General features: G+C 47.8%; 1 protein-coding gene across 1 annotated transcript in view; it reads left to right on the forward strand.

The window, feature by feature from the left end:
• Positions 1-20,023, forward strand: part of LOC124789432 (protein FAM166B-like) — a 297,284-nt gene that overhangs the window by 269,103 nt on the left and 8,158 nt on the right. The window contains exon 4 of the mRNA XM_047256776.1: positions 3,079-3,297. Coding sequence (XP_047112732.1) covers positions 3,079-3,297 — 219 coding nt within the window. The remainder of the gene's footprint in view (positions 1-3,078; positions 3,298-20,023) is intronic.

Below are 20,023 nucleotides of genomic sequence, written 5' to 3' on the forward strand. Positions count from 1 at the left end.
ACAATTGCACATTACGACCCTTTTCAACTGTCGGCCGTCCCTCCCTTTACGTTCCCATTTGACTATCACATCGGAAACAGTGGACCTATGGATGTTCAGGAGTGTGGAAATCCCGCGTACAGACATATGACAAAAGTGACACCCAATCGCCTGAGCACGTTCGAAGTCCGTGAGTTCCTCGGAGCGCCGCATTCTGCTCTCTCACGATGCCTAATGGCTACTAAGGTTGCTGATATGGAGTACCTGGCAGTAGTTGGCAGCACAATGCACCTAATATGAAAAAAAACGTATATTTTGGGAGGTGTCCGGATACTTTTGATCACATAGTGTATCTAGGCAATGAAAAGGTATTTCAGAAAAGTAGAAGTAAACTTGGTCTACTTTTCTGCTGTTCCCTTACATAACTTCGCAAATATAATTTTTCTGGATATGATTCTGAGGAAGATACAGCAATCTTTTAGCTACAATACCCATATACATATATAGTTCTGATCTACACTCCTGGAAATTGAAATAAGAACACCGTGAATTCATTGTCCCAGGAAGGGGAAACTTTATTGACACATTCCTGGGGTCAGATACATCACATGATCACACTGACAGAACCACAGGCACATAGACACAGGCAACAGAGCATGCACAATGTCGACACTAGTACAGTGTATATCCACCTTTCGCAGCAATGCAGGCTGCTATTCTCCCATGGAGACGATCGTAGAGATGCTGGATGTAGTCCTGTGGAACGGCTTGCCATGCCATTTCCACCTGGCGCCTCAGTTGGACCAGCGTTCGTGCTGGACGTGCAGACCGCGTGAGACGACGCTTCATCCAGTCCCAAACATGCTCAATGGGGGACAGATCCGGAGATCTTGCTGGCCAGGGTAGTTGACTTACACCTTCTAGAGCACGTTGGGTGGCACGGGATACATGCGGACGTGCATTGTCCTGTTGGAACAGCAAGTTCCCTTGCCGGTCTAGGAATGGTAGAACGATGGGTTCGATGACGGTTTGGATGTACCGTGCACTATTCAGTGTCCCCTCGACGATCACCAGTGGTGTACGGCCAGTGTAGGAGATCGCTCCCCACACCATGATGCCGGGTGTTGGCCCTGTGTGCCTCGGTCGTATGCAGTCCTGATTGTGGCGCTCACCTGCGCGGCGCCAAACACGCATACGACCATCATTGGCACCAAGGCAGAAGCGACTCTCATCGCTGAAGACGACACGTCTCCATTCGTCCCTCCATTCACGCCTGTCGCGACACCACTGGAGGCGGGCTGCACGATGTTGGGGCGTGAGCGGAAGACGGCCTAACGGTGTGCGGGACCGTAGCCCAGCTTCATGGAGACGGTTGCGAATGGTCCTCGCCGATACCCCAGGAGCAACAGTGTCCCTAATTTGCTGGGAAGTGGCGGTGCGGTCCCCTACGGCAGTGCGTAGGATCCTACGGTCTTGGCGTGCATCCGTGCGTCGCTGCGGTCCGGTCCCAGGTCGACGGGCACGTGCACCTTCCGCCGACCACTGGCGACAACATCGATGTACTGTGGAGACCTCACGCCCCACGTGTTGAGCAATTCGGCGGTACGTCCACCCGGCCTCCCGCATGCCCACTATACGCCCTCGCTCAAAGTCCGTCAGCTGCACATACGGTTCACGTCCACGCTGTCGCGGCATGCTACCAGTGTTAAAGACTGCGATGGAGCTCCGTATGCCACGGCAAACTGGCTGACACTGACGGCGGCGGTGCACAAATGCTGCGCAGCTAGCGCCATTCGACGGCCAACACCGCGGTTCCTGGTGTGTCCGCTGTGCCGTGCGTGTGATCATTGCTTGTACAACCCTCTCGCAGTGTCCGGAGCAAGTATGGTGGGTCTGACACACCGGTGTCAATGTGTTCTTTTTTCCATTTCCAGGAGTGTATAAACGTCACGGACGTTTAATCATCACTATGCCAAAAATATTTGGCCAAGCATTTTGGTTTTCCTATAGCCAACAAATAAAATACTTAAGCATTCAAATAGCATAATACACACATTTAACTACCGCTCGAGATATAGGGAATTGAAGGGAGAGCTGTAATTTTACAACCATGAATCAGCGGTGGAAATGCCCGTAACCCGAAACATGGTGCCGGAGTCATAAAGCCTGGACTGTAGAACAATGTAAGAAAATCATTTGGTCGGATAATTATTGTTCCTTGCTGTTTCCAATGTTTAGCAGAGTTTTCAATCCAGGAATGAAAACTAACGGAGGGTCGGTGGGGATTTGGGCAGCCATTTCGTGCAAGGTCGCGGTACTGCCAAGGATTCTGTGACCATTTTGGCTGAACAAGTCCATCCCGTTGTATTATGTTTGTTCGCAGTGGTGATCCTGTGTTCCGGGATAACAGCTCTCCTGTTCACACAGCTCGGATCATAAAAGACTGATTTTGTGAGCGCAAAGATGAACTGCCACATCACCCCTGCTAGCAGTCACTAATTCTTGATATTACTAAGCCTTTATCTGCTTTGGAGAGATGGGTGCGTCATCGCTAGCCACCTCCACCTTTGTTACCTCAACTTGCCATTATTTTGCAGCAATAATGGTTTAAGATTTCCTTGAAACCCATTAAGGACCTGCATTTATCCATTCCAGGGTGACTGGAAGATGTTTTGAATGACAACATGTTTACTACACAGTATTAGGCGTGGTAATGTTGTGTTTTTGGTGCTTCCACATTTTTATCCAAACCCTGGACGTTGTTTCCAATGTGACTGTTCTCTTAATGTTTTCTCACAAATGAAACTTTCCATTCATTTTGCCACTAAGTGTTTCATTTAGACGAAGCATATCTACGAAATCATTATCATGTTAGTGCGACATAGTTGTGTTAGTCAAACGTGTCGTTTGTGGCTTAGAGAGAGAAAAGCGACAGCTTCGTAAATACCAGTCTGTGATAAATGGTTCACAATTTTTAGATTTCTCTGAGCAATTTTTCGATTCCAATTTAACAAAAAGAAAATCTACCTGTTCTGGCTGGCCTGGTGACTTATCGTGTGCCCTACAGTGCTGGAGCGCGCCCCTGCTGTGTGTGTGCAGGCTACATCCCGGGCATGCACTTCCGGTACGGCACGTCGTTCCGGCGCGCGGCGGACGACAGCGTGACGGAGTTCTCGAGGCGGCTGGCGCAGGAGGCGGCGCGCCGCGAGAGGGACCGCGCGCACCGGTCGCGCAGCGCCCCCAAGGCGCCCTGCATCCGCTCCAGGGACGAGGTGCGCGCCGCCATCCGCCAGTACGAGGCCGACCACAAGTACAAAGGTAACGCTGCATCCTTAGGTTGTGCCCACAGCTCTTTGGTGGGTACATGAGTGGTGTGCACAGAGCTGTTGCAGTCTCTATTCTCTCCCCAGCTGCATTCCCTTCCCCATGTCCACTCCTTCTCATCCCAGCTCCTCCCTCTCCTGCCTACCCCTCTTTCTTAGTTTGTGATTACCTTTGGTAGTTCCGCTATTCCTTAACATACTGGTCTTGTGTTTCTGCTCCCCTTTTTTTGTACCTTGATTGGGGTTTGACCACTCTTTGTACGTTATTTGCGTAGTGTGACCCATCTGGGGAAGAACTCCCTCTCTAGCGTCTCTAGTGTGGGCTCCTCTCTCCTCTCCTCTCCTTTCCCTCCCAACCATCCCACTAAGCCACCTGCATGGTAGCCAGTCCATGTGGTGGAGCCATTAGATATCCATTTGGTTGAGCCCCCTGACAACACAGGGATTACACTTCTGGTACTTGAGTTGTCACCACTTCCTATGCCTAGGAGTGGTTGCTCATCTTTTTCGGGCTGTCGTGTCCCACTGACGAGTCCTGTGGGGGAGTGGAAGGACTGCAAGGATGCACATCAAAGAAGTTACCTGACAGGAGGTCTCGGTCTCGTGGTCGTGGGCTTCCTTCTGTGCACCTCCTCCACAGAAAAGAGGGCTGTAGGATGAGTTACAATACGGAACTCGGCTGGGATCTCGGGGTATACTGGATGCAATCATAAATCAGTGCGTGAGGATATATACACTGGAAGCACCCCTGGTTCAAAAATGGCGCTGAGCACTATGGGACTTAACTTCTGAGGGTATCAGTCCCCTAGAACTCAGAACTACTTAAACTTAACTAACCTAAGGACATCACACACATCCATGCCCGAGGCAGGATTCGAACCTGCGACCGTAGCGGTCGCGCGGTTCCAGACTGTAGCGCCTAGAACCGCTCGGCCACCCCGGCCGGCGAAGCACCCCTGGCACATCCGGTTTATAAACAGTTCTATATACAGAGTCTACTAACTGTCTTCTTAGTAGTGTAATTCTCATAGTTCCCTGAGTTTACGTCCCGATATAGCAGAGGCGGGCGCGCCGGACTAAATGTTGACCACATGGAAATAAGTCTCCTCGTAGTTATGCAGCACTGCACTGCGATCTCACAGCTTCAGAACTCCAGCTAAACCATTTATGATCGACTGACTTGCTGCTCCATCACTGCCTTCAGAATATGGCGGCTAACCTTTTTATAGCGATATTGCACCCAGCACCACTTGTTCTAGAAGTTTCCAGTACTCTTGAGCATTGCGTGTGTGTCACGCGGTAGTACGTGAGGCCGCACGCCGATGTCCAACGGTTGTGTCTTGCAACAGCTCTCGATCCTCGTGATGCGGCATAGTCCGCTCTTGTTAGCCGAGTCAACATTACACATAAGCTACGTCCAGTCACGTCCACCTCGCTGGTTGCAAGAATTTCAAAGCCTACATCTTACTTGATTTTTAACTCTAATTTCTATCAATCGCGACAGGACATTGGAACTCCTGGCAACGACCACCGTGCCAGACTGCCCTTGCTGCAGTTGGGAAGCACCGACGAGCTGTGCCCCTAATTGGAGTGAGTGGTACCGAATCATGCTAAGCTCCATACTTCTGGCCACTCTTATGCAGCCATCTCTTCAGATAGGAACAGTTCTCTCTCTGCATTTGCTTTCTCGGTTTTCCTCCCTAGCCATTGTCTGGGAGGACGGCCAGGCACACAGCCTAGGGGTGAAGCACCTTCCCCATTACTTGGTTTGTTCCAGGACAGACAGGGAGATTTTCGCCACCGCCAAACACACCTAAGATAAGTTTGGTGAAGCTGACACCTTTAGTAATGTGCAATCTGGTTCCTTCTGATTAAACCCTTTCCTGCCAGTCAATCGGCTTTGCTTTGTGCCTGTTAGTGCTTAGCAGACATCACAGTGAGCATTATTCTTCACCAGTCCTTTAATATGATCCAGAGCACTGTCTTTCATGCTGATGAGGAATTCAGGGTTAATCTGACACAGCTCAGCATTCATTTCATACCGCCAATCCAGAGATCTTCTAAGGAGAACTTTGTTGATACCAGCACTTTCATCCTCACTTTCTAAGGCAATACCTGTTTTGAGAAACTCGGGTGTGGTTTACCATTGTGATGTGAAGCCCTATATGCCACCTCCCATGTGCTGTTTCTGGTGTCTCCATTTTGGTCACATGTCTTTGCGATGTGAGGTGACTCCTATATGCAATGACTGCAACCACCGTCTCCATGTGGGAGAGTCCTTGCGTCCAACTGCCCAAGTGCATGAACTGTTTTGGCCCGCCCTCTCCTCACTCGCCAGATTGGTCAAGTTATAAAAAGGAAAAAAAGATTCAGGAATTCAAAACTCGATCATCTATTCTACTCTCAGGCCCAACAGAAATTCAGCTTGGTGTTTTTAACGTGTACCTTTGCTGCTGTGGCGTCCTTTCCTCCTCCTCCTCCTCCCCCTCCCCCCCCCTCCATTCTGTCCCCCCTTCCATTCCCTTCTCCCTGCAGTTCCAGTTCCCTCTCCTTATGGAACCACACCTTCTCATTGGCCAGAGAAGAAACACTCTTCACTGGCACCTGCCAGGGATGAGGCTACTTCTAGAAGCCTTGTCCCCAGTGTCTCCATGACAAGAAGCCTGTTACGTTGAGTCAGACATGGGACCCATACTCTGTGGACTTAAAGCCGCTCATTCTCTTTTGGATTCTGATATTGTTGTGACTGTCTTCCCAACCACAACTACTCTCGCCCTCTGAAGGAGTGTCACCCCCTCCCTCTGAACAAGGGTCCTGTCTTACATTCGTGGATATCGCTCTGCACTTACCAGTGACACACTGCCTCGAACAATGATCGATTCTGGTCTGTTCGACGTCCATTTGGATTCCTGTACTCACTTCTAATGGAATTATAGTGGTTACTATCGTCACCTCCTGAAATCGCAGTCTCTTCTTTTTCTCTACTGTGTAGCTTGTGTTGTACTGCAGGAATCTCATTTTGTGGGTACTTAATCATCGACTCTTCATGGTTTCCAAGCCTTCTTGCCAGGGCTTTGCCAGCCTCTGGTGGTATCTGTACATTGGTCCACAAGAACATTATTAGTTCCTGGGTTTCTCTTCAAACTGCACTGCAAACGGTGGCCGTTCCGTTTTGACTCTTTGGTAATGATACGCAATCTTAATCTGGCCTCCTAAGCTTCCTGCTCTTGTTGCCCTCCTTTGACAGCTCCCTCCCCCCTTTCTTCTCCTTGGAGATTTTAATATCCATAGCACTCTGTGGGGACATAGTGCGACCGCTGACTGGGGCAGGATTGTTGGAGACCAGTAGGCAGGACTTGAATTCTGCATCCTCAACACTGGAGCTCACTCACACTTTAGTGTGGCACACAACACTTTCTCGGTTATTCACCGTTTCATCTCAAGCCCTGGATTCCTCTCCTCCATTCACTAGGGAGTTCACAATCATTTGTGCAAGAGCGATCATTTTCCGACTGTCTTATCTTTCCTTCAGCATCATTCACCTGGGTGTCCTTCCAGGTGGGATACCTTTTCCTTGGCTGCCATCCTAGCTACTCCACCACACAATAGCACTGATGAGTCTGTATGGAATTTGACCAATTCCATCCTTTAAGCAGCCACATCAGCTATTCCCTTTTCCTCAAAGTCTCCCCAACTGAAAACAATCGCTTTGTGTTCCTCAGAAATTGCTGCTGCTATCAAAGAGCGCTGTCATGTTGTCCAACACTACAAACAGCATCCATCTCTTGACGACCTCCTGGGCTTTAAATGTCTCCATACCTGGGCCAATTATCTTACTAAACACAAGAAAGGATTTCTTGGGAAGATTATCGTCGCCATAGTGCCACACACTTTCTCTTTACACGTATGAGCAAAGATCAGGCGCATTTTTTGGCTAATGTCCTACACGTGTCCTGAGAGTTTCTCTGAATGGTGTTATTATCACTAGTCCAGACTCAATCGCTGGGTATTTTGCACGTCATTTCGCCCAAGTATCAGCGTCTGTCCACTATCAGCCCATATTCTGTCTTCTCAAACATCTTGAACAACTCCCTTTATATTTCGTTCCACAACGTGTGGAGCCTTATGACCCCCTTTGTGCGAGCAGGAATTCGCCAGCGCCATTGCTCTCTGCCCCAGCACGGCCCTAGACTGGATCAGGTACACAACCAAATGCTTAAACACTTATCTGTAGCCAGAGCAGTGTCACATATTTGCCCTTTTTAACTGTCTCTGGAGCTAGTAGTAGTTCCCTTCCCATTGTCGAGAAAGCTAAGTTATTCCACTTTTGAAATCGGATAAACCACCTCTTCTGATGGACAGTTATTGTCCGATCAGTTTAACCAATGTCCTCTGCAAGTTACTTGGAAATGTGGTGAGTCGAAGGCTGTATTGGATCCATAAATCCTGGTATCTTCTGGCTTTGACCTAGGGTGGTTTTCGCTGAGGCCATTGTACTGCAGATGATTTAGTCCACCTGGAATCTGCAATCCAAATAGCTTTCGCTTGGTGTCAACTCTTGTTTCACTCTTCTACGACCTGCATCAAGCTTATGATACCACATGGTGCCATTCTTGTCACCTTAAATGAGTGGGGCCTCCTCGGCCACCTTCCAGATTTTATCTGGTGCTTTCCTTCATGTTGCATTTTTCGGGTACAGATTGGCGCCTCCCATAGCACCTCCTGTCTGCAGGAGAGTGGTGTTTGCAGGGTTCTGTTTTGAATGTCTCTCTTTTTAGTGGCTATCAGTGGTCCAGTGGAGGCTGTGGGACTCAGTGTCTCCTTATTTGTATGCTAATGACCTTTGCATTTATTTTTGTTCATCACAATGGGCCTTCCTGGATGCAGACTGTACAGAGCAATACAGAGTGTTATCTTGGGCCCTCACTCAGTACTTCCATTTTTCGGCTGTCACGACCTGTATTATGCACTTCCATTGTTGCCATAAAGTGCGCCCCCGTCTGGACCTGTAACTTGATGCCCAGTCCCTCAGTGTGGTGGACTCTCATCTTTTTTGGGACTGGTCTCTGATGCCTGGTTAACATGGCTTCCCCATCTTCATCAGCTAAAGCAAACATGTTGGTGGCACCTCACAGCTTTCCAATGCCTCAACAATAGCAACTGAGGCATGGACAACTCTACAAAACAAGGGTCCAGTATCATACATACTACAGGAGACTCTCATGCAGCTCAGATCACCTTTGGACCTGATACACCATTATCGGATACAACTGGCAGCTGGCGCCTTCCAGACTAGTCACATAATCAGCCTCTTAGTGAAGGCAGGGATTCCACAATTGCAGGTTGCACCTGCAACAGTTTATAGCTTATGCATTAAGCACCTGCTGCTCTCTGAAGTACCCAAACTACCATATCCTCTTTCCAGATAGAGAGATCCCTCTTCTGTAATGGCGGCCCAGGTCTTGTGTTATGATCGCCATTATATGCAGTCCCCTTTTGCTCAAATACAGCTTTCCCCTCTACAATCTCTTCTCCAGGCCTGCTCATGTACACCTCTGTTGAGCAACCCCCCCCCCCCCCCTCCAAAGCTTGCTTTGGGGTTCAGAACTAATCTATACTGATGGTTCAATGGTTGGTGGCCACACTGGCTTTGCCTGCATTCATGCAGGATGTAATCAACTCTGCTCATTGCCAGATGGCTGCAGTGCTTTCGTTGTGGAGTTGGTAGACATCTATCATGTTACTGAGCATATCTGTTCCCCTCCCCCTTTCCCGCCCTGTTTCTCCCCCTTTCCTGCCCTTTCACAACTGAAACCACCCATATCTCAACAAATTTTGGTATCCAGGCACACATATAGGCACTTTTCTAGTTTTGACCATGACACTCTCTTTCAGGGAAGTGAGAACGTTTCTTTGAACACCTGCGTGCCCATTTGAAAATTGTTTGCCCACTACTATCTCGCCTAGTACGTGGCTGAAAAGAAACAAGGCACATACATTAAGTCAGATATCAGACAAATGAAGGAATGACGATTGAGGTTTAATGCCCTATCGATGTCAAGATTATTAGAGATTGAAACTCGTATTGGACAGCAGATGGGGAAATAATTAGGCCACGCTTGTTCAAAAAGGTACCATACCAACACACTCCTTAAGTGATTTAAGGAAATCACAGATAACCAAAGGTAGAAGGCCAGGTGAAGTCTAGAACCCCATCCTCACGAATACAAATCCCGAGCCTCGAGCACAGCACCACTTCAGTTAATTAAATAGAAAGGACGTAAGGACTTTAACTAACGATAACTCTGGCGTTATTATACAGGTTGAGCCACAACTCCAACTAGCCCCCCAGGGGGTCCACAACTCTTCCGTGGATACGTGCATAGCGAGCACGGGACCCCGAGCTAATGTGGCATACCTTCCTTTTCTGCATCCTTCCCTATACCCCATCTTCGCCCCCCCCCCCTACCCTCACCTCTGGCTCTTTCCTTCCCTTTCTCCCCCTCTGGGAGTATGGTTTGTGCCTACGTCCGGAGACAGACGCTCGTAAATGTAACGCATTCTTCGCCTTCTCTGCTTGTATGTCTTCATCCGTCCTTTGTCCTTCTCTCTTCCTTACCTCTTCTCTTTACCCTTTTCTCTGCTGCGGCGTTTGAGACCCCTCTTCTTTCCTTTCCCTTCTTTATTTATCCCTTTCTCTTTCTTCCTCCCTGTGCGTGTCTGAAGGCCGACCGACGCATTTTTGTGCGTAGCCGGTGACGGAGTAACGCGCAATTCCCCGCCCCGGGTAGACAGGTAGGACACGTACGTACCCCCTGGTAACGGCCAGGCCCAGGGAGGGGTGATTACCCGAGCTGATACCTTCCGAAAGTGCCGATTGGTCCCTCCGTCCGTTTGTCGGGAGGTGTGACCTGAGGCGTGAACAATCGCCTAAGGCGAGAGTGCCCTCAGAGAGGGCCCCCACAAGGGAGGAGCGCGCCATCGGAGACGCCAGTAATCATGGGGGATTCTTCCGCAATGGTTTCCTCACCTTCCACTATGTCTGCTCACAGGCGTAAGTTCACTGAGTCTCAGCCACAGACAGTTCTTCCATCATTGCCACAGTTCTTTGTTGTTTCTCGGTCTGACGAAGGTCACGACTTCTCCACGGTCAACCCTTTCATTATTCAGAAAGGTGTCGACGCCATTGCAGGTCCTGTAAAGTCTTGTTCCAGATTACGGAATGGCACCTTGTTGTTAGAAACAGTCAGTGCCCTCCAGGCACAAAAATTGCTGCGTACTTCACTGCTCCACACCTTCCCTGTCTGGGTTGAAGCGCACCGCACTTTAAATTCCTCGCTTGTAGTCGTTTATACACGCTCCCTTGATGGATTGTCTGACGAAGAAATTCAGCACTACCTGTCTGACCAGGACGTAACAGCTGTTCATAGAGTTATGAAAAGGGTTGACACGAACATCATTCCAACCCGCACTGTCTTCTTGACATTTGACAAAGTTCAACTCCCATCCAAATTCAAAGCAGGCTATGAGATAATTTCCTTCTCCCTTGTGTCCCAAACCCTACACGTTGCTATCGGTGTCAGCGGTTCAATCACACCAGCCAGTCCTGTTCCAATCCGGCCAAATGTGTTTCGTGTGGCAAGGATGCCCATGAGGGTGCTTGTCCACCTCCATCCCCTCGCTGCATCAACTGTATGGGTGACCACGCTGCTTCCTCTCGAGATTGCCCCGTTTTTAAAGACGAATAGCTCATCCAGGAAATCAGAGTAAAGGAAAAGGTGTCGACCTTTGCTGCTCGAAAATTATTCGCCAGTCGACAGCCCACCATGCCTCAGACAGGAAAATACAGCACTGTCCTTGCTTCTCCTCGGCCAACAAAGGAGGCGGCCACGCAGACTTGTGACCTCACCTTTAGTGCCACGGTCGTCAGATCGGCCAGCGCAAAGATCGCCCGTTCAACTTCACCACTTTCGCCTGTCCACTCTATGGCTCACCATTCATCGGGTTCTGCTAATTCTCGAGCCCATAAGTCAGATACCAAGACTTCGAAAAAAAAGCATACTCGTGAAGATTTTTTGCGTACGCCAACTTCACAACCATCGGTTCCTCCTTCATCTAAACATCATATTTCCAAGAAGGCTACTAAGAAACCCAGTTCATCTCCTTCTCTGCCAAGGCGTGTCCCATCTACAGCACCACCTGGCGGAAATCGCCCTCGGCCGTCTTCTGTGTCGCCGAGGCACACTGCTGGCGGCCGATCAACCGGCCGATCGCTGGTGGCAGGAGCTGCTCCTGAACAACCTATGGATTAGGATCTTCTGCCTTCAGCTGAATGCCATTCCATGCTGTCGGTCGCAAGCTCTGAGCAGTCGTTGAGTTGATGGCAACCTTGGTCACATTCCTCCATTTTCTGTTCACCCTATGTCCATTACCCACTGGAATATCCGCGGCATTCGAGCCAATCGGGATGAATTGTCGATCCTCTTACGATCCTACTCGCCGGTCATCTTCTGTCTTCAGGAAACAAAGCTGCGTCCCCATGACCACTTTGTTCTCCCCCATTTTCAGTCCATCCGATTTGATCTCCCCTCTGTTGAAGGCACTCCATCTCATGGAGGACTCGTGCTTCTTCTCCATGATACTCTCCATTATCACCCAATCCACTTAAACACTTCCTTCCAAGCTGTCGCTGTCCGTCTTTCCCTTTCTGGATATACCTTTTCTCTTTGTACTGTATACATTCCATCGTCCACACCAATGGCACGAGCTGATCTCCTTCATCTTCTTGGTCAGCTTCCACCCCCCTATTTGCTGGTTGGAGACTTCAATGCCCACCACCCGCTTTGGGGATCTCCACATCCTTGTCCACGTGGCTCACTATTGCTAGACGTCTTCCACCAAGCGGATCTAGTTTGCCTCAACACTGGGGTCCCTACATTTTTGTCTGCCTCCACGACAAATTTCTCTCATTTGGACCTTTCGGTCGGTACTGTTCCGCTAGCTCGGCACTTCGAATGGTTCGCCCTTGATGATACACACTCGAGTGACCACTTTCCATGTGTCCTTAGACTGCAGCCTCAACTGCCCTACATGCGCCCGCGACGCTGGAAGTTTGCCCAAGCCGATTGGACACTTTTTTTCGTCTCTAGCGACATTCGATGACCGTCACTTTCCTAGCGTCGACGATGAGGTCACACATCTTACGGACGTTATTCTTACAGCTGCGGAACGTTCAATACCACGCACCTCCGAATTGCCCCGGCGCCCCCCAGTTCCTTGGTGGAACGAGGCATGCCGTGACGCAATACGTGAGCGGCGACGTGCTCTTCGCGTTTTCCGCCACCATCCAACTTTGGCCAACTGTATCCGCTATAAGCAGTTCCGTGCGCGATGCCGTCGCGTCATCCGCGATAGCAAGAAGGCAAGCTGGAAATTCTTTACTAGCTCATTTAACACCTTCACTCCCTCCTAGTTTCTCCCCGGTCTCTGGGCTCACTGTCGTGCATGACACATTAGTGGACCGCGTCGCAATTTCTAACTCGTTGGGTCAGCACTTTGCTGAGATTTCGAGCTCTTCAAATTACCCGCCACCGTTTCTCCCGAAGAAACGAGCAGCGGAAGTGCGACCTCTTGCTTTCTCCTCTCAAAATCGCGAAAGCTACAATACTGTTTCTCCTTGCGGGAACTCCAACATGCACTTTCTTCTTCTCGCTCCTCCGCCCCAGGACCGGATGGTATCCACATCCAAATGTCGCTGCATTTATCAACCCATAGTCTGCGTTACCTCCTTCGCATTTATAATCGAATTTGGACCGACAGTACTTTTCCCAGACGATGGCGGGAAGCTATCGTCGTTCTTGTTCCGAAACCTGGAAAGGACAAACATCTCCCATCTAGCTATCGCCCCATTTCTCTCACGAGTAGTGTATGTAAGGTTTTGGAGCGTATGGTGAATTGCCGTTTAGCTTTGTGGCTGGAGTCCCGCAGTCTTTTAACACCTGCCCAATGCGGTTTCCGAAAGCATCGTTGTGCAGTTGACCATCTTGTTTCTCTCTCCACTTATATCATGAACAATTTTCTCCGGTAACGCCAAACAGTAGCAATATTTTTTGATCTGGAGAGAGCATACGATTCCTGTTGGAGGACAGGCATCCTCCGCACACTGTTCTCTTGGGGCTTTCGAGGTCGGCTGCCCCTTTTTCTTCGCGAATTTATGGCAGAGCGCACATTTAGGGTGCGGGTGAACACTACTCTCTCCCGTACTTTCTCCCAAGAAAACGGGGTACCCCAGGGCTCCGTGCTGAGTGTTGTACTGTTTGCCATTGCCATCAATCCAATTATGGATTGTCTCCTTCCTGATGTCTCGGGCTCCCTCTTTGTGGACGATTTTGCGATCTACCACAGCTCTCAACGGACCAACCTTCTTGAACGACGTCTTCAAGGATGTCTCGATCGCATCTACTCTTGGAGCACCGAAACCGGCTTCCGTTTTTCACCCAGTAAGACCGTTTGTGTTCATTTTTGGCGACGTAAGGAGTTTCTTCCACCCTCCTTACATCTAGGACCTGTCAACCTTCCGTTTTCGGACGTCACTAAATTCTTGGGTCTTATGTTTGACAGAAAACTGTACTGGTCCTAGAAAGCTGTACTGGTCCTCCCACATTTCCTATCTTTCGGCTCGCTGTCTGTGATCCCTCAACACCCTCCGTGTCCTGAATGGTACCTCCTGGGGAGCGGACCGAGTGGTCCTTCTCCGCCTCTATCGCGCCTTAGTGCGCTCGAAATTGGACTATGGAATCATAGTTTGCTCGGCCGTCTATTCTTCGTCGTCTCGACTCTCTCCACGACCGTGGATTACGTTTAGTGTCTGGAGCTTTTTACACCAGCCCTGTGGAAAGCCTTTATGTTGAGACTGCTGAACCTCCGCTGTCCAATCGGCGAGCAGTCCTGAGTCGTAATGCTAGCCATTTGTCTTCCATGCCTGCTAATCCAGCGCATGACATTTTTTTCGACGCCTCCTTTGATGTCGGGTATGCAGCCCGCCCCTCCTCCCTACTACCACCGGGAGTCCGCTTCCGTCAACTGTTCCATTCTCTTTCCTTCCGCTTTCCTAAAACCTTCTTGACAACTTGGGGTACAGCACCGCCTTGGCTCCGTCCCCGGATCTGCCTGCTCCGTGACCTTCGTCAATTTCCCAAGGATGGTACCCCTTCACTTGTTTATCGTCGGGCATTTGCTGCTCTATGTGCACAAATGAAGGAAGCCACATTTATTTACACTGATGGCTCGAAAACATCGTTAGGTGTAGGGAGTGCCTATATTGTTGGCGACACCCCAAATCGATTTCGGCTTCCCGACCAGTGTTCGGTTCATACTGCGGAGCTTCACGCAGTTCTCCAGGCTGTCCACTACATTCGCCGCCATCAGCGGATACAGTCTGTTATCTGCTCAGATTCTCTCAGCTCTCTCCTCAGTCTCCAAGCTCTTTACCCTGTGCACCCTCTGGTCCACCGGATTCAGGACTGTCTGCGCTTGCTCCACCTGGGGGGCGTCTCGGTGGCGTTCCTCTGGCTCCTGGGACACGTTGGTATCGGTGGAAACTGCGGCCAAGGCTGCAGTCTCTCTTCTTCGGCCAGCTATTCAATCGATTCCCTTCGCCGATCTACGGAGCGTTTTATGTCGTCGTGTTGTTCTTTTACGGCACGCACAGTGGTCGACACTTCCCCATAATAAATTGCGAGACGTGAAAGCTCTTCCTTGTGCTTGGACCTCTTCCTCCCGAACGCGTCGTCGGGAGGAGGTAATTTTAACTAGACTCCGTATAGGGCACTGTCTTCTTAGCCATCGACATCTTTTAAGCGGCGATCCTCCCCCACTCTGTCCCCACTGCTCTCAGCTGTGGACGGTAAGACACCATTTAATTGAGTGCCCCTATTTCACTCCGTTACGCGCGCCGTCTACAGCTGTCGCCTGATATATCGTCAATTTTAGCAGATGACACGCGATCGGCCGATCGCGTTCTCGAGTTCATTAGTGCCAGTGAAATGACGTCAGTCATTTGAAGCTTTTTTTGGGGGACACCCAACCCATTTCTGTAGTGGAGTTTTAAGTCTTCCTTCTGCTTTTAGTTTCTCCAATTTTTTGAGTTTCGTTCCCATTGCTGCTGGTTTCCATTTTCGGCTTTTACTGTTTCCTAAGTCACGGACCGGGCGCTAATGACCATAGCAGTTTTGCGCCCTAAAACCAAAACAAAAAAAAGCTACAGCTGCGTGTACTGGGTTCTGAAGATCCACATGTTCACATGGACAAACATGTTAATATACTGAGTGTTAATGTGTGGTGTGGCCTGCTACCGCGCGGTTTCATTGGCCCATTCTTCTTTAAAGGTATTGTAATTGTCGAAGTGTATCTTCACATGCTACATACTTCGATTTTACCTACCATCAGAGAGGTGTTTGGGAACGGAAGATTTTACTTACCACAAGATGGCGCTCCACCTTACTACCATAAAGGCGTCAGAGCCTACTTGGGCGAAAATCTCCCTGGACAATGGACAGGTAGAAGAGCTGTTGGGTACCTTACACCTCATGCTTACTACCCATGGGAGACCTTGAAAAATGAAATTTGTCAACAGAAACCAGCTACACTAAGCAAGCTACGAGAAGACATCGAGGCGTCCTGTGCGACTGTCACACCGACAGCCGTAGTTCGGTCACAGTTCAGCAGCACCAGTATTGTTTGGTTGCTAATGGTGGTCACTTTGAACACACAAAATAACCTTCCCCTGGGCAAGAAGTGTAATGAAATATCATTTTGTTTCATTAATACCATCAAAGAGTCTCTAAATTTTTCTGGACCCCTCTGTATAACACATTAAACATTAGTCCCTCTGAACCACCAGCTTAATAGAGGCGAGGTGTAAGAAAGAAACAGTGATGAAATGAACATTTAGCTTCCGATACGTTCATGCATGTATTGCAGACATTCACAGCAGGTATAGTGCGACATTACTTTGAGATACGGGCATGAGTGAATCAATAAATAAATGTAACAGTAATTTCAGCCCAATTCTTATCATATAATGAATATAAGTCGCTGCTAGTGTACCACAATTATCACTGCTATTGTTCATTTCCAAAACAACATAATTTGTTGTAGCGATTCAAATGATTTTCTAGTTTCTCTAACCTTCCACCAATTACGAGATTCGAAAGCAGTACCTCTGGTCTGTCGATCCCAAAAACACTTGGGAAGTGCGTCGCACTACAGCAGCATTTATTTGTTGCTTCTAAGTATGTACTACAGTCGCGCAAAAGATGAACAAAAACAGTTGGGTGTACGTTTTCCTTGTTAAGTCACAGTACACTACCTACAAACACCAGAGAATCAGAAAACGTTAAGGCCATATCAAGCAAATTCAAGACTAAAGAAAGACAGACAGACAGAAAGAAAGAAAGAAAGAAAGAAAGAAAGAAAGAAATCCGGAAAGGGAAGTGTGAAGAAAAGCTGGTTAAATTTTTATAGATCGGTACCACAATTTCAGGCACTGTAGCCAAAAAACCGAGAAGTAGTCTCCTGGATAGATCTTTAATGCGCTGTAGCATTGAAAATGCATACTTGCGGAATAGGCAAGTATAAATATGAAATCCACGAAAAACGGTACGATAGCTTCAGAAAGTGTGAAATCGAGATTGCACTGTAAGATTTGCGTTTGTTACGCAATCTGAACGCAGGACACGTGATCTATTCAGCCAATGACACTGTGACTATTTCGTCGCGCGCGCGAAAAAGTGCATACAGTGTAGAAATAAGTAGAGCTATGGCTTAGTACATAATTTCGGTTGTGCTTTTATTTCGTCGGAGATGTGTTTAGGCTGTGATGTAAGACGTCTTAAACTAATACGAATGAAACAATGACACTGCTACTCTTGTTTGAGAGAAATAGTTTGTTTTATTCCGAATACGTTGTAGTTTCCATATCGCCATTTCCGATGGTATGGTACGGTTTGAACGCAACAACAGAACCCTGGAACATTAAAGGGTCGAGTTGGTACCAACTGCAATCGTAAATCTAGGAGCATTTAGTGATACAGGGTTAAATTGCTCGGAATGAAGTAGACTTTTATGTTCTCTGCTGTTACAAGTACTTGGTTGTTGTTCTACGAATAGGTCAAGATTTCCAGGATGTGGTTAAGCTGTTTTCGGTTGTATTTTCCGAATATCTCGCAATTTCCTATGGTGGTGTTAAGCTGCCACGTAAGAGCACAGCTTGAACTGGCAGAAAAAATCTGGTTATGGTGACTGACTTACCTTATTACAATACGTGCATATCCAGACACACAGCTAAAATATTAATTACAATGCCGTTTAAAATTACGACCCTCTTCATTTCCAACAATAATACAGAACACGAAACTATATACCGGAAATATCGAGATGTGAAAACAAGGTGACGAGGTAAAAATCCATAGACATGAAGTTGCAGACAAAGATCTTGACAATTACATTTCAAAATGGTGGATAATATTTACGACCAAATCCAGAGAATGAGGTCATAAAGACTCAGCTAACAATTAGTGAAATACATGAAGATATGAATAATACCAAAACAGAGACGATGAAACAGATTAGAGGAAAAATTATTTGCCACAGAAGAAGAAACGCAGGAGAAAATATTTAATCCCTAGTTCTATGAAGGGAAGGTGACAAAGATTTCAGGTGTGACTAGAACGACTGTCCGGTATGAACGAAAAAGAAAAACACGTAGCAAGAAAACAAAAAGTCCAATTATGCCGAAGAATTTTTTGTAGTGCTAGCTACGCTCATTCACCACTACCGAAGAAAGAGGAGAAAGTACCTGGATAAACATAGACGTCGAGGAAGTGACTAGTGTGTCTCATGTGAAATAAGTATCTACATATTTCAGCATCTACGATCTGTCCCGTATGTAAATGAGCCGCAAGTGGATGCCAGAAAACGAATGATAGCCCTCATGTACACATACTTGCAACCGTTTGTCCCCGGTCAACGCGGCACTGTTTCCGCCCACACCATTGTTACAGTTGATTGCCCGCTATTGTGTGGTGGATCCCTTCCGGTGCGGAATCGAACAGAACAGTTTGCTGGAACGAATACTTCGTGGACAAACGCGAATTGCTCGGGGGCTAGCGTAACTGTCTTAGGTGCAGTTTCAGGGGGAATTTTTGCAGTTACTTTTGTATCGGTTTTGTTTATGGTGACAACTGCAATATCGTGCAAAAACCCAAGACGTTTCCCCTCGATTCTTCCTCTTTCTTTCTCCCGAACTTTTTAACATTTTCGTCCAGGACAATCTTCTTCGTTCGTTATTAGACTTTCTAATTAGCTAATTCCAACATCGTTGGTCTCTAGCGAGTACATATTACAGAATAATCGGATGCTCAGGATTCAGTACAAGCGAGTGCTTTTAGTGCTCTTTACCAACACAGCAGGTTTTGTGTGACTTGTCTGTCAGAGTAATTCTACGATGGCACCAGGCCAGTCGATGAGTAGTGTGTGTCTAAGGCTAGAGATCGTTGATATGTTTTTGCAGTGGCGGATTCAGGATTTTGTTTTGGGAGGGGCTTGACCCAACTGAGAATAAGCTTTCTCAAGGTAAACATAAATATACTAAAAAGAACACATAATTTTACTTTGTTCATTTAATGCATAGCGAGTCTCCTCGGATAACGCTTAGCAAATTCTTCAATGACTTCGACAGGTTGTAAGCTGCCAGATATATCTCGGTAAATATACATGGCAGCCAAACCATTCAACCTGTCATCCGTCATTATCGCACGAATGTAGGACTTTATGACTTTTAAAGCGACAAGAAGCTAGGATCCACACTACAAGTAGATACTGGTAATGTAGCGAGAATTTGTAAAAGAATTTTTATGCTCCGGAAAAACTCATTTGTCTCTTGATGTGCCCCTGCTGCTGTTTGGGCGGGGAGGGGGGTGGGGGGGGGGGGACGAGCGGCGGATGTTCCCTCTCTGTGCACGGCTCCTTCCAAAGAGTTATTTCTCCGGATAACGAGAGAGGATGAAGCAAGTCGCTGGCTGTTGTAAACACGTGCAGCTGCCACTGAAGGGTTCAGATTTTCTGTTTTTACAATGGCACGTGGTATAAGGGTGAACAGGTCGAGAATTGCAGAGTGCTCTGCTCTCGAAAAGCGACTCCTCAACTGTCCCAATACAAAATCGATGAAAGGAATGAATATATTCAATCTGGAACTAAACAGGGCATGACATTGTTGAACTCGAAAGAACAGAAAAGAAAGAAATGCTGAATAAAGCAAAAAGCGTGTGTATGTATTAAAGGTTTATTTTACCTGTAGTATCCCTTAGCATCAGGTGCTTCTATATTTGAGCGATGAGCAGAACGTTTGGCGACTCTGGGTGCATGCACTGGGATGTCCAAAGGTTCTACGAGATGACACGCCTCTTGGAAAATTTCTTCATATTTCGTTTCTCTGTATCGTTCCAGTGTTCATTTTACACTGTCTACAATCTCATAGCAAAGGTTGATATCTAATGCAGCAGCCTGAAGTTGTCGTGAAAGCGAAACAGAAATTTCGAATACAGCGGCGGTTACCGTCAAAGTTAAGTCAGTCATATCGCTGAATAGAAGCCAGAAGACTTGCACTTTCCAATGACGGAGAAGTTCTGTCCATTTCTTCAAGGAACTATACGATAGAGTTT

This window comes from Schistocerca piceifrons, chromosome 3 (assembly GCF_021461385.2).
Source record: "Schistocerca piceifrons isolate TAMUIC-IGC-003096 chromosome 3, iqSchPice1.1, whole genome shotgun sequence".
Classification (NCBI taxonomy): Eukaryota; Metazoa; Arthropoda; class Insecta; order Orthoptera; family Acrididae; genus Schistocerca; species Schistocerca piceifrons.